The 15,099-nt window shown below is 36.6% G+C and overlaps 1 protein-coding gene across 3 annotated transcripts in view; it reads left to right on the plus strand.

The window, feature by feature from the left end:
• Positions 1–15,099, plus strand: part of SKA2 (spindle and kinetochore associated complex subunit 2) — a 49,743-nt gene that overhangs the window by 17,247 nt on the left and 17,397 nt on the right. For all 3 annotated transcript variants that reach the window (XM_042916937.1, XM_042916936.1, XM_042916935.1), the window contains exon 2: positions 6,277–6,363. In XM_042916937.1, coding sequence (XP_042772871.1) covers positions 6,277–6,363 — 87 coding nt within the window. The remainder of the gene's footprint in view (positions 1–6,276; positions 6,364–15,099) is intronic.

The raw sequence follows: 15,099 nt of genomic DNA on the forward strand, positions 1-15,099 counted from the left end.
GTGTAAATAGCTCTGAGTAGTGCAATATTGCTTATAGGGTTTTGGTGTTTGGGAAGAACAATGGGCAGGTTGCAGAAACTATGTTGCTGAAACTGAAGCAACATTCATCTTTGTTTAGGAAGAAAACAAATAGTAGAAGCTAATTCTTAATATAAACCTTAAATCTGAAACTCAAATGTCGATTTTTAATGTCTTAGGAGGAAATTTATCTTCTAAATTTTAACATTTTGATAAATTAAAAGGGTTTATTTGTAGAATTATGAAATAATAGAATGATAGTGTTGAAGGGGACCTTAGATTTCCAACTCTCATTTAATAGAAGAGACCCAGAGAGATGGAAGACTTACTTAGGGCCACATAGCTTGTTAGGGATAACAGGGTTAGAACTTTTACCATGTATCTCAATCCTTTTCTTTTTCCTGGACCATACGACTAGATTGTGTTCAGAGGGAATTTTTATAAATTTATTTTATTTATTTATTATTTTTTTTAAGTTTATTTATTTTGAGAGAGCAAGTAAGCACGAGCAGGGCAGGGGCGGAGAGAGGGAGAGAGAGAATCCCAAGCAGGCTCTGTGCTGTCAGGGTGGGGCCCACGAACTGCGAGATCATGACCTGAACCAAAATCAAGAGTACCGACACTTAATTAACTGAGCCACCCAGGTGCCCCCAGAGGGAGTTTTTTAATAGGCTAACCAGTGATAGATTTGAAACTGAAAAAAACCCAAACTTTAAACTTTAACTTTAGGTAAAGTCTTTACATTTGTCCCCCATCTATGTGACTTTTATTGGCTTTAATGTTATGTATATCACATATAGACTTTGGTTCAACTGCTTAAAAAACATACTAATGAAAATACAACTAGAGGCAAATCACTTAGATTTTTTTATTTTTAAATGTTTATTTTTGAGAGAGAGAGCACACATATGTGTGCACCTGAGCAGGGGAGGGGCAGAGAGATTGGGGGATAGAGGATCTGAAGCAGGCTCTGTGCTGACAGCTGAGATCCCCATCCTGGGGCTCGGACTCACAAACAGAACTGTGAGATCATCACCTGAACCAAAGTTGGGCGATAACCCACTGAGCCACCCAGGCGCCCTAGACTATTTCTTCATTTATAAAATGAAGAGTTCAAATCAGTGAATCTTGAACAATTGCATTGGTATCCTTTTCTTTTTTGTTCCCTGCTTATTCCCTAGCCCACTGATTCACTAATGAGTAAATACTTGCCCTGTGTATTATCACAAAATATTCTGTTCAATTCTTCATAGAGGATTACATTCTACTTTCAAGCTGTTTTCCCATTCTACTTTCAAGCTTTTTCTTTTAAAAAGTTTTTAATTGTGATAAAATATATATAACAAAATTTACCATTTTATCAATTTTAAGTTTACAGTTCAGTGGTATTAAGTACATTCTTATTGTTGCATAACCATTACCACCATGCATTTCCAGAACGTCTTCATTTTTCCTGACTGAAACTCTGTACCCATTGAACGATAACTCCCCATTCCCTCCTCCCCTTGTCTTTGAAAGTCTGTTTACAATTCTGTGTAACTTCTGAAATATTTTTCAAATAGAAATGTGGGTACATTACTCAAGGTGGGGGTGGGAATTTTAAAAAATCTTTTTAAAGCAGAAGTAAGTATACATAGCAGCTAGGGGGAGGAAGAGGTGGGAAATCCTGATTTTTAGCATTTGCCAGTTTCCCTGGTGTAAATATTTACACCTTGACTGATTTCAAACTACCAGCATGATGTCATTGAAAGTGGATTTGGGAGGACATGCACAGTAGTAGCACATGATACAGTATTTTCACTATGTACATATGATAGATCTCAAGAGCATATATAATAGTAATATATAGTAAAATAACTAGGAAGTTATGGTTTTTTAGTATGTATTTATTTTTAATAATTTATTTAGTGGTACATTTATAGAATTTAAATTTTAGTTATACCTGTGTTTAACAATTGTGGTTTGCAAACAGTTTTGAAAATTTAGCTGAGTTTATCATATCATTGATTGGAAGCACCCTCTTTGGTATCTTATTAAAATGTAAGTTACTTAAAAGCAGGAACCACTTATTGTTGATACAGTTCGATGATTTTATTTTATATTTTTTAAAAGTTTATTTATTTATTTTGAGAGAGGGAAAGTGCAGTAGAGAGAGAATCCCTAGCAGCCTCAATGCTGTCAGCACAGAGCCCGACTTGGGACTCCATCTCACAAATGGAGAGATCATGACTTGAGCTGAAATCAAGAGTTGCACACTTAACCGACTGAGCCACGCAGGTGCCCCATTTTGATGATTTTAATAAATAGTGGACCTCAAGGTATTACAGGAAGCCATAGCTAAAACTACTGTCTTGAAAAGAAAACATTGTTAAATGGTCTTTGAGATTCTGCTGGTTAAACTTTAAGCAGAACTAAAATATCAAATTGAAAACCACCACATCTGTTTAAGAATTTCCATTTCATAAACAAGTTAAAAGTCTCCTAGAGTAAATTTTTTTTTTTTTTTTTTTTTTTTTTTTTTTTAGTTCCAATGTAGTTAACATATAGTTTTATATTACTTTCAGGTGTAAAATACAGTGATTCAATAGTTCCATATATTACTCAGTGCTCATAAAGATAAGGGTACTCTTAATCCCCTTCACATATTTCACCTATACCCCCCACATCCCCTCTGTTTGCTCTCTGTGGTTAAGTGTTTTTTGGTTTCTCTCTGTCTTCCTTTTTCCTTTGTTCATTTTTTTTGTTTCTTAAATAATACATATGAGTGAAATCATATGGTATTTGTCTTTCTCTGACTGGCTTATTTCACTAGATACTCTCTAGTTCTATCTATATTGTTGGAAATGGCTAGATTTCTTTTTTTTTTTTTTTAATTTTTTTTTCAACGTTTTTTATTTATTTTTGGGACAGAGAGAGACAGAGCATGAACAGGGGAGGGGCTGAGAGAGAGGGAGACACAGAATCGGAAACAGGCTCCAGGCTCCGAGCCATCAGCCCAGAGCCTGACGCGAGGCTCGAACTCACGGACCGCGAGATCGTGACCTGGTTGAAGTCGGACGCTTAACCGACTGCGCCACCCAGGCGCCCCGGAAATGGCTAGATTTCATTCTTTTTAATTGCCCAATAGTATTCCATTATGTATGTGTGTGTATGTGTATATATATCACATATTCTTTATCCATTCATTTATCAATGGACACTTGGGCTGATTCCATAGTTTGGCTATTGTAAATAATGCTACAATAAACATCAGGGTGAATATATCTCCTTGAATTAATGTTTTTGTATTCTTTGGGTAAATATTCAGTAGTGCAATTACTGGATTGTAAGGTAGTTCTAATTTTAACTTTTTGAGGAACCTCTATACTATTTTCCACAGTGGCTGCACCAGTTTGCATTCGTACCAAGACTGCATAAGCGTTCCTTTTTCTCTACGTCCTTACCAAACTTGCTGTTTCTTGAGTTTTTTATTTTAGCTATTCTGACAGGTGTGAACTGATCTCTCACTGTGGTTTTGATTTGCATTTCCCTGATGATGAGTGATGTTGAACATCTTTTCATGTGTCTGTTGGCCATCTATATATCTTTGGAGAAATATCTGTTCATGTCTTCTGCCCATTTTTTGATTGGATTATTTGTTTTTTTTGGGGTGTTGAGGTGTGGCAGTTCTTTACATATTTTGGATATTAACCCTTTATCAGATATGTCTTTTGCAATATCTTCTCCCATTCAGTAGGTTGAAAGATTCTGCCTTGAGGTGACCCTGGAGCCACAAATCCCATAATTCTTAGAATTCTGTGATAACTTAAAAGTTTTAGAAACTTTTATTTAAAATTATGCTTTAAGGGTATCTGGCTGGCTCAGTTGGTGAAACATGTGACTCTTGGTCTCAGGGTTGTGAGTTTGAGCCCCACATTGGGTGTAGAGATTACTTAAAAATAAAATCTTTTAAAAAATAAAATTATGCTTTAGACTGTTATATAATGCCTTGAACTATATATAAAGCCATGGGAGTGTAGTCTTTTTCAATCATTAAACAAATCAGGTCTTGAATGCTTTGAGTCTTTGTTAATTGGATTTGCCCTCTCCCTTGTCCCTTTCCCTTTCCCCATATTTTCCATCCACATGTTATATAGGTTAGTAAGTTTTTTTTTTTTTTAATGTAAAGGAAAAGTTAATCCCCAAGCATATTTCAATATGGGAAATTATGCCAACAGGAATTTTCTTTATATACATACACATATGCATATGTAGTAATTAGTAATCTGCTTAATGAAATCTAATCATTGTACAATTTAATCATGACATCTAATCTGGCAAGTGTATAAGCAAATAAAAAACCTTCATTTTTGGAAAACACTTAAAAAATTTTTTTTCAACGTTTATTTATTTTTGAGAGACAGAGACAGAGTGTGAGTGGGGGAGGGTCAGAGAGAGAAGGAGACACAGAATCTGAAGCAGGATTCAGACTCTGAGCTGTCAGCACAGAGCCCGATGTGGGGCTTGAACTCATGAACCATGAGATCATGACCTGAGCCGAAGTCTGACACTTAACTGGTGGACACTTAACCACCCAGGTGCCCCTGAAAAACATTTTAAGTATAGGTTTTAATTAACAACTTCTATATTTGTTTTTCTGATTCATAGCAACTCCCTGCTGTTAGAGATGGAAATCAGATACAGATTCTTAGAAAAAAATTAAAAACAAAAACTGACTTTCTCTTTTTCTTCTATTTCTATTCCAAAAGGTTTCGGTTATAAAGATAGAATTTTGGTAATTACAAAGTATTCCATTCAAATTTAGGCCAATAATGAGAGAAGTTATTAGTGATAGAAGCTTTAGTGTATTTCTGATACTCTGTTCAATTTGACAGTTCTGACCTTAGAAGCATTTTAACTTCTGAGACCCATTTTATTTTACTCCACATTCCAAAGTAGAACTCTCAGTTTACCTTTTTTTATAACAAAAATATCTGTACATCATTTCTCATTAGACCTGATGACTACTTTTAACAGTTTTTGTTGGCTTTTGTTCTTTCCACTAAGGCTTCAAAATATGAAGAACCAATCTTTAGTCCAGAGCCTAACCCCTTGGTAAGGTCTGAACCTTCTCCCCAAAGCAGTCTTCTTGGTTGTAGCCTAGGAATGGGAGACTATTCCTGAAAAAAACATGTTTTGCCTTTCAGAGTAAACTCAAAGGATCCTGGTTGTTTCCCTGATAAATTCAAGACAGCACATGCTTTAAGATTATGTAAAAGAAGCACAATTTCCAAAAATTAAGAATACTTTATATTTATACCACATTTAGAGATAGACCACTTTTAACACTCTGATCTATATGCTTCCCAACTTTTCTATATGTACGCACACATGTATTTTACAGCCTGTGCTAGTTTTCCCCTTTTTTCTCTCCCTTAGAGATTTACTGCAGATCAAGGACCCATGCTGGGACTCAGGTTCAGTAAACTGGGGTTATTGAGACTACTACTCCTGTACTATATGTAGCCTTCTCTTGTATAATTTATGTCTCTTTAAGGTGTCTAATTTTGGTCTGTGTGGCAAACACTCATAGTTCATTGTTTAATGGGGTTGCAGATGATGGTAACATTGCAGGTATCCCTGAAAATAAATTTGTTGTGTGTTTTAACTTGAACATTTCCTACCAGAGTTAGAAAAACAGTACCTAACTGATGAGAGTGTCACTGATCTTGGGAATTTTGGAAACTGTTGTTAGTTCTTGTGTTAATATGTGACAGTGGTTACTTAGTGTCTTAATTTTAGCTCTAAATCTAAGAGAGATGCATAGAGAAACAACTTTCAAAATGTTAACTAGTTTTTAAATTTTTTATTGTATTTTTTTTTTTAACGTTTATTTATTTTTGAGACAGAGAGAGACAAAGCATGAACGGGGGAGGGTCAGAGAGAGGGAGACACAGAATCTGAAACAGGCTCCAGGCTCCGAGCTGTCAGCACAGAGCCCGACGCGGGGCTGGAACTCACGGACCACGAGATCATGACCTGAGCCGAAGTCGGCCGCTTAACCGACTGAGCCACCCAGGCGCCCCTAGTTTTTAAATTTTTAATAGAAGCATGGGTATTATAAATGATGGAGGTTTTATATACTTATTTCCATATTTCTAAAATTAGTATATTTCATATTGAAATGCTAAAAAAATGTAAATATAAAAGAATAGTTAACAGTTAATGTTTATTAGTATGTCTTTTGGTTCACAAAAAATGATTTATGCTGATCTCTAGTTCCAGAAAGCTGACTCTGATCTGGATTACATTCAATACAGGCTGGAATATGAAATCAAGACGAATCATCCTGATACAGCAGGCAAGGTAATCTGCAAAAGAAATATATTTTTAACAGATTATTTTATTAAAAGATTTTCTGATAGTATTTCTAATAGCAGTATAATTTAAATTATTAAGTAATAAATTTATAGAACCTTAAAATATTTTTGTGTTGGAAACTTGATCACAGCATACCAGAGAGATTATTCCCATAGTCAAGGAAATTTGTGGCTCTTATTTATTTATTTATTTACTTACTTACTTACTTACTTATTTATTTATTTATTTATTTATTTTGAGAGAGAGAGAGAAAGAATCCCATGAGGGCAGAGAGAGTGAAAGAGAGAGAGAGGGAGAGAGAGAAACCCGAAGCGGGGCTCAAGCTTACCTGGTGCAGGACTCGAGCTCACCTGATATGGGGCTCAAACTCAAGAACTGTGAGACCATGACCTGAGCCAAAGTTGGATGCTTAACTGACTGAGCCACGCAGGTGCCCTGGCTACTTTTTTTTAACCCTTAACCAAGAATTATTGAATCCAAAGGTACCAACTACTGTGGAAGCCTCTGAAATTCTGAGAGTATAGTTATCTCTAGAGTAGTGGTTAAATAAGAAAGGAGAAACCATGGCAGTCACGATACTCTCTGAGGAAGATGATGATGTACTATAAATTTGTTAAATGAACTGTGATTTTTGCATAAAATTATGTACTTAGTTATTCTAAGTTTAGATTGATTAGAAATATTAACTCTGTTTATATACCATAAAATTATAACTATGTGTCCACATGCCGATGGAGATATAAACAATTATTTTAAAGTAGTTTTTTTTTTTTTTTTTTAAGTTTATATTAGAGAGAGAGAGAGAGAGAGAGAGAGCGAGCACAAGTGGGGAATGGGCATAGAGAGGGAGAGAGAGAGAATCCCAAGCAGGCTTTGTACTACCAGTCAGAGTCCCATGCAGGGCTGGAACCCATGAACCCCGAGATCATGACCTGAGCTGAAGTTGGACGCTTAACCCACTGAGCCACCCAGGCACTCTAAGGAGATAGTTTTTAAGCATTGTCTGTTAACATTAATTGACCACTTATAATGTTTCTCTCTGACAGCACTTGCCAACGGACAAGAAATATCATATAATTTTGAAAAAAATTTTTATACAATTAGGAATTATTTTGAATTGGGTGGAAGTGCAAATTAAAATAACACTTCTTGGGGCGCCTGGGTGGCGCAGTCGGTTAAGCCTCCGACTTCAGCCAGGTCACGATCTCGCGGTCCGTGAGTTCGAGCCCCGCGTCGGGCTCTGGGCTGATGGCTCAGAGCCTGGAGCCTGTTTCCGATTCTGTGTCTCCCTCTCTCTCTGCCCCTCCCCCTTTCATGCTCTGTCTCTCTCTGTCCCAAAAATAAATAAAAAACATTGAAAAAAAAATTAAAAAAAAAAAAATAAAATAAAATAAAATAACACTTCTTTTTATTCCCCCCCCCCCATAAAAACCCATTGTTTTATTAAAGTTAGTTGACACAGAATGTTACATTAGTTTCAGGTGTACAACATAGTGAGTGGACAACTCTATACGTTATGCTATCTATGCTCAACACAACTGTAGCTACTACCATCTCTTACCATACAACACTATAACAGTATCATCGATTTATATTCCCTATGCTGTACATTTCATCCTGTGACTTATTCATTCCATAACTAGAAGCTTCTACCACCCACTCCCTTCATCCGTTTTGTCCATCCCATCATCCTTCTCCCCTCTGGCAACTGCCAGTTTGTTCTCTGTATTTATGATTGTTTCTGCTTTGTTTGTTTGTTCATTTGTTTTGTTTTTTGGTTTCTACATATAAGCAAAATCATATGGTATTTGTCTTTCTCTGTCTGACTTATTTTCACTTAGCATAATACCTTTTTGTCCCAACATGTTGTTCCAAATGACAAGCTCTCATTCGTTGTTTTTAATTTTTTTTAACGTTTATTTATTTTTGAGACAGAGAGAGACAGAGCATGAACAGGGGAGGGGCAGAGAGAGAGGGAGAAACAGAATCTGAAACAGGCTCCAGGCTCTGAGGGGTCAGCACAGAGCCCGATGTGGGGCTCGAACTCACGGACCGTGAGATCATGACCTGAGCCGAAGTCAGACGCTTAACCGACCGAGCCACCCAGGCGCCCCTCTCATTCGTTTTTATGATTGGGTAATATTCCATCATACATATATACCACATTTTCTTTATATTCATCTAACACATAGGTTGCTTCTATATCTTTGCTATTGTAAAGTAATGCTGTAATAAACATAGGTGTGCATGTATCTTTTCCAATTTGCCTTTTTGTTTTCTTTAGTGTGTGTGTGTCTGTGTCTGTGTGTGTATTCTCTTTGGGTAAATACTAAATAGTAGTGGAATTAACTGGATTATATGGTATTTTCATTTTCAATTTTCTGAGGAACCTCCATACTATTTTCCACAGTGGCTGCACCAATTTGCATTCCCACTGACAGTGCATAAAAGTTCCGTTTTCTCTACATTCTCATCACTTATTATTTCTTGTCTTTTTTGGTACTAGCCATTTGATAGGTATAAGGTGTTATTTTGTTGCAGTTTTGATTTGCATTTCTCTGATGATTAGTGATATAGAGCATCTTTTCATGTATCTGTTGGCCATCTGTATGTCTTCTTTGGAAAACTATCTATTTAGGTCCTCTGCCATTTTTTTGTTTTTGTTTTTGTTTTTGTTTTTGTTTTTGTTATCAAGTTTCTTTATTGCCTTTTTATTTATACCTGTCCCCTGTCTTACCTGTTTTTATTATTAATGACATTGACTTTTTAATTAAAGAATCTAGGCCTGTTGTCTTATAAATTAGTCTGTAATTTTGATTTTTCTGATTATTTACTTGTGAATAGATTCCGTTTGGATATTTTCATCAGAATACAATAGGTAATATTGTTAACATCACATTGTATCATATCCAGAGATATGTTAAGATTGATAATTTGATTAAGATGTCTCCTGTCATGTTCATACATTATTAAAAAATACTTTGAGAGTTTGTTGATATCCTGTTCATCCATTGGCTATAGAACCCAGTGATGATATCTGCCTGAATAAATTATATCAGTGATTGCAAAAAAGTGATTTTGTAATTCTCTCACTAATTGTGTATTTTTTACCCAGTATTCTTCTGTGAAAATAAAATTTCACTGTCCCCTCCTTTCTTTCCTTTCCTATGGACTTGGAAACTTGTTTTTGTTCAATATATCAATAACTATTGTAAACACCATTGCTTTTAATACTTCAATTCCTGTTCCCTCCTTTCTTTCCTTTACAATGGACTTGGAAACTTGTTTTTGTTCAATAAATCAATAACTATTGTAAACACCATTGCTTTTAATACTTCAATTCCTCAAAGTTGTCCAGTGGGGAGGACCCCTCATGCCTCCTCAATCAGTCTTTGTGCACTTTTTTGCTTTCTGGTGCATTAAGTCACATTGTACCTTCTATCCAAACCATTACCAATACTTCCTTCAAAGAAATTAGTTCCTTTTACAGGGAAATGAAGTTTAGAAACCAAGAATTGTCCCAATTCTCTTGCATATTGGAGAAATCATTTTACTTATGTGAATTTTTCATTTGTCATTTACTTCCCGCACTTCTTTTCTGCTGTTTTGTAGTATCTAAAGAAAGGTCATGTGTTAGGCCTTTTTGAATATCATGTTTTTTAATGAGGCTGTTATATTTGGTTATGCAATTTGCTCAAGAATATTGTGCAGGAGGCACTGGTGCTAGTAAATTATAGCTTTAATTCCAGCAATCACTTTGAGAATTTTTTAAGCCTGCTGTGTTCCTGTGCCAGTGGGTTATCTTCTTGCAACTTCTGTTGTTTCCTCTTCAGAGGAAGAAGATGCTTCCGGCAACAGATGGACATGGCTCAAAGAGAAAGCATGTAGCTCATAAGTCTTCATCTGTTTATTGATCTCTGTTCTTCCAACTTTGTTTAGCAGCCTATTTGTCTGGATTAAGAGTCTATATCAGACAAAATAAAGATGACACCTCTAACTTTTCCTTGCTCTTCTGTAGCAAAGAAGAGGCCCCAACATAGGCATTACCAGCTTTCCCTGTGGCTACCCTTACTCCATTTCTCAGTCTTTCTTGTTATTATTATTATTTTTTAATATGAAATTTATTGTCAAATTGGTTTCCATACAACACCCAGTGCTCATCCCAACAAGGTGCCCTCCTCAGTACCCCTCACCCACCCTCCCCTCCCTCCCATCCCCCATCAACCATTGGTTTGTTCACAGTTTTTAAGTGTCTCTTATGTTTTGGCTCCCTCCCTCTCTAACCTTTTTTTTTTTTTTTTCCTTCCCCTCCACCATGGTGTTCAGTTAAGTTTCTCAGGATCCACATAAGAGTGAAAACATATGGTATCTGTCTTTCTCTGTATGGCTTATTTCACTTAGCATAACACTCTCCAGTTCCATCCACGTTGCTACAAAGGGCCATATTTCATTCTTTCTCATTGTCAACTAGTATTCCATTGTGTATATAAACCACAATTTATCCATTCATGAGTTGATGGACATTTAGGCTCTTTCCATAATTTGGCTATTGTTGAAAGTGATGCTATAAACATTGGGGTACAAGTGCCCCTATGCATCAGCACTCCTGTATCCCTTGGGTAAATTCCTAGCAGTGCTATTGCTGGGTCATAGGGTAGATCTATTTTGAATTTTTTGAGGAACCTCCACATTGTTTTCCAGAGCGGCTGCACCACTTTGCATTCCCACCAACAGTGCAAGAGGGTTCCCGTTTCTCCACATCCTCGCCAGCATCTATAGTCTCCTGATTTGTTCATTTTAGCCACTCTGACTGGCATGGAGTGGTATCTGAGTGTGGTATTGATTTGTATTTCTCTGATGAGGAGCGATGTTGAGCATCTCTTCATGTGCCTGTTGGCCATCTGGATATCTTCTTGAGAGAAGTGTCTATTCATGTTTTCTGCCTATTTCTTCACTGGATTATTTGTTTTTCGGATGTGGAGTTTGGTGAGTTCTTTATAGATTTTGGATACTAGCCCTTTGTCCGATATGTCATTTGCAAATATGTTTTCCCATTCCGTTGGTTGCCTTTTAGTTTTGTTGATTGTTTCCTTTGCATTGCAGGAGCTTTTTATCTTCATGAGGTCCTAATAGTTCATTTTTCTTTCAATTCTCTTGCCTTTGGGGATGTGTCAAGTAAGAAATTGCTGCGGCTGAGGTCAGAGAGTTTTTTTTTCTGCTTTCTTCTCTAGGGTTTTGATGGTTTCCTGTCTCACATTCAGGTCCTTTATCCATTTTGAGTGTTGTCCAGCTCTCCCAGCACCATTTGTTAAAGAGACTGTCTTTTTTCCATTAGATATTCTTTCCTGCTTTGTCAAAGATTAGTTGGCCATACTTTTGTGGGTCTAATTCTGGGGTTTCTATTCTATTCCATTGGTCTATGTGTCTGTTTTTGTGCCAGTACCATGCTGTCTTGATGATTACAGCTTTGTAGCAGAGGCTAAAGTCTGGGATTGTGATGCCTCCCGCTTTGGTCTTCTTCTTCAAAATTACTTTGGCTATTTGGGGTCTTCTGTGGTTCCATACAAATTTTAGGATTGCTTGTTCTAGCTTTGAGAAGAATGCTGGTGCAATTTTGATTGGGATTACATTGAATGTGTAAATAGCTTTAGGTAGTATTAACATTTTAACAACATTTATTCTTCCAATCCACAAGCATGGAATGTTTTTCCATTTCTTTATATCTTCTTCAGTTTCCTTCATAAGGTTTCTATAGTTTTCAGCATACAGTTCTTTTACATCTTTGGTTAGGTTTATTCCTAGGTATTTTATGATTCTTGGTGCGATTGTGAATGGGATCAGTTTCTTTATTTGTCTTTCTGTTGCTTCATTGTTAGTGTATAAGAATGCAACTGATTTCTGTACATTGATTTTGTATCCTGCGACTTTGCTGAATTCTTGTATCAGTTCTAGCAGACTTTTGGTGGAGTCTATAGGGTTTTCCATGTATAATATCATGTCATCTGCAAAAAGTGAAAGCTTGACTTCATCTTTGCCAATTTTGATGCCTTTTATTTCCTTTTGTTGTCTGATTGCTGATGCTAGCACTTCCAACACTATGTGAAACAACAGCAGTGAGAGTGGACATCCCTGTCTTGCTCCTGATCTCAGGGGGAAAGCTCTCAGTTTTTCCCCATTGAGGATGATATTAGCTGTGGGCTTTTCATAAATGGCTTTTATGACGTTTAAGTATGTTCCTTCTATCCCGACTTTCTCGAGGGTTTTTATTAAGAAAGGATGCTGAATTTTGTCAAATGCTTTTTCTGCATCGATTGACAGGATCATATGTTTCTTTTCTTTTATTAATGTGATGTATCACATTGATTGATTTGCGAATGTTGAACCAGCCCTGCAGTCCAGGAATGAATCCCACTTGATCGGTGTTGAATTCGATTTGCTGGTATCTTGTTGAGAATTTTTGCATCCATATTCATCAGGGATGTTGGCCTGTAGTTCTCTTTTTTTGCTGGGTCTCTGTCTGGTTTGGGAGTCAAAGCAATGCTAGCTTCATAGAATGAGTGGAAGTTTTCCTTCCCTTTCTATTTTTTGGAACAGCTAGAGAAGGATAGGTATTATCTCTGCTTTAAATGTCTGGTAGAATTCCTCAGGGAAGGCATCTGGTCCTGGACTCTTATTTGTTGGGAGATTTTTGATAACTGATTCAATTTCCTTGCTGGTTATGGGTCTGTTTAAGTTTTCTATTTCTTCCTGTTTGAGTTTTAGAAGTGTGTGGGTGCTTAGGAATTTGTCCATTTCTTCCAGGTTGTCCAGTTTGTTGGCATATAATTTTTTATAGTATTCCCTGATAATTGCTTGTATTTCTGAGGGATTGGTTGTAATAATTCCATTTTCATTCATGATTTTATCTATTTGGGTCATCTCCCTTTTCTTTTTGAGAAGCCTGGCTAGAGGTTTATCAATTTTGTTTATTTTTTCAAAAAACCAACTCTTGGTTTCATTGATCTGCTCTACAGTTTTTTTGGTTCTGTATTGTTTATTTCTGCTCTGATCTTTATTATTTCTCTTCTTCTGCTGGGTTTGGGGTGTCTTTACTGTTCTGCTTCTATTTCCTTTAGGTGTGCTGTTAGATTTTGTATTTGGGATTTTTCGTGTTTCTTGAGATAGGCCTGGATTGCAATGTATTTTCCTCTCAGGACTGCCTTCGCTGCATCCCAAAGCGTTTGGATTGTTGTATTTTCATCTTCGTTTGTTTCCATATATTTTTTAATTTCTTCTCTAATTGCCTGGTTGACCCATTCATTCTTTAGTAGGGTGTTCTTTAACCTCCATGCTTTTGGAGGTTTTCCAGACTTTTTCCTGTGGTTGATTTCAAGTTTCATAGCATTGTGGTCTGAAAGTGTGCATGGTATGATCTCAATTCTTTTATACTTATGAAGGGCTGTTTTGTGGCCCAGTATGTGATCTATCTTGGAGAATGTTCCATGTGCATTTGAGAAGAAAGTATATTCTGTTGCTTTGGGATGCAGAGTTCTAAATATATCTGTCAAGTCCATCTGATCCAATGTATCATTCAGGGCCCTTGCTTCTTTATTGATCCTGTGTCTAGATGATCTATCTATTGTTGTAAGTGGATTATTAAAGTCCCCTGCAATTACCACATTCTTATCAATAAGGTTGCTTATGTTTGTGATTGTTTTATATATTTGGGGGCTCCGGTATTTGGCGCATAGACATTTATAATTGTTAGCTCTTCGTGATGGATAGACCCTGTAATTATTATTTAATGCCCTTCTTCATCTCTTGTTACAGCCTTTAATTTAAAGTCTAGTTTGTGTGATATAAGTATGGCTACTCCAGCTTTCTTTTGACTTCCAGTAGCATGATAGATAGTTCTCCATCCCCTCACTTTCAATCTGAAGGTGTCCTGAGGTCTAAAATGAGTGTCTTGTAGACAGCAAATAGATAGGTCTTGGTTTTTCATCCATTCTGATACCCTATGTCTTTTGGTTGGTGCATTTAGTCCATTTACGTTCAGTGTTATTATAGAAAGATATGGGTTTAGAGTCATTGTGATGTCTGTAGATTTCATGCTTGTAGTGATGTCTCTGGTACTTTTTGGTCCTTGCAACATTTCACTCACAGAATCCCCCTTAGGATCTCTTGTAGGGCTGATTTAGTGGTGATGAATTCCTTCAGTTTTTGTTTGTTTGGGAAGACCTTTATCTCTTCTATTCTGAATGACAAGACTTGCTGGATAAAGGATTCTCGGCTGCGTATTTTTTCTGTTCATCACATTGAAGATTTCCTGCCAGTTGTTTCTGGCCTGCTAAGTTTCAGTAGATAGGTCTGCCACTAGTCTTATGGGTCTCCCTTTATATGTTAGAGCGTGTTTATCCCTCGCTGCTTTCAGAATTCTCTCTTTATCCTTGTATTTTGCCAGTTTCACTATGATATGTCATGCAGAAGATCGATTCAAGTTGACGTCTGAAGGGAGTTCTGTGTGCCTCTTGGATTTCAATGCCTTTTTCCTTTCCCAGATCAGGGAAGTTCTCAACTGATTTGTTCAAGTACACTTTAAGCCCCTTTCTGTCTCTCTTCCTCTTCTGGAATTCCTATTATATGGATATTATTCTGTTTGATTGCATCACTCAGTTCTCTAATTCTCCCCTTATACTCCTGGATTTTTTATCTCTCTTTTTCTCAGCTTCCTCTTTTTCCATA

This window comes from Panthera leo, chromosome E1 (assembly GCF_018350215.1).
Source record: "Panthera leo isolate Ple1 chromosome E1, P.leo_Ple1_pat1.1, whole genome shotgun sequence".
Classification (NCBI taxonomy): Eukaryota; Metazoa; Chordata; class Mammalia; order Carnivora; family Felidae; genus Panthera; species Panthera leo.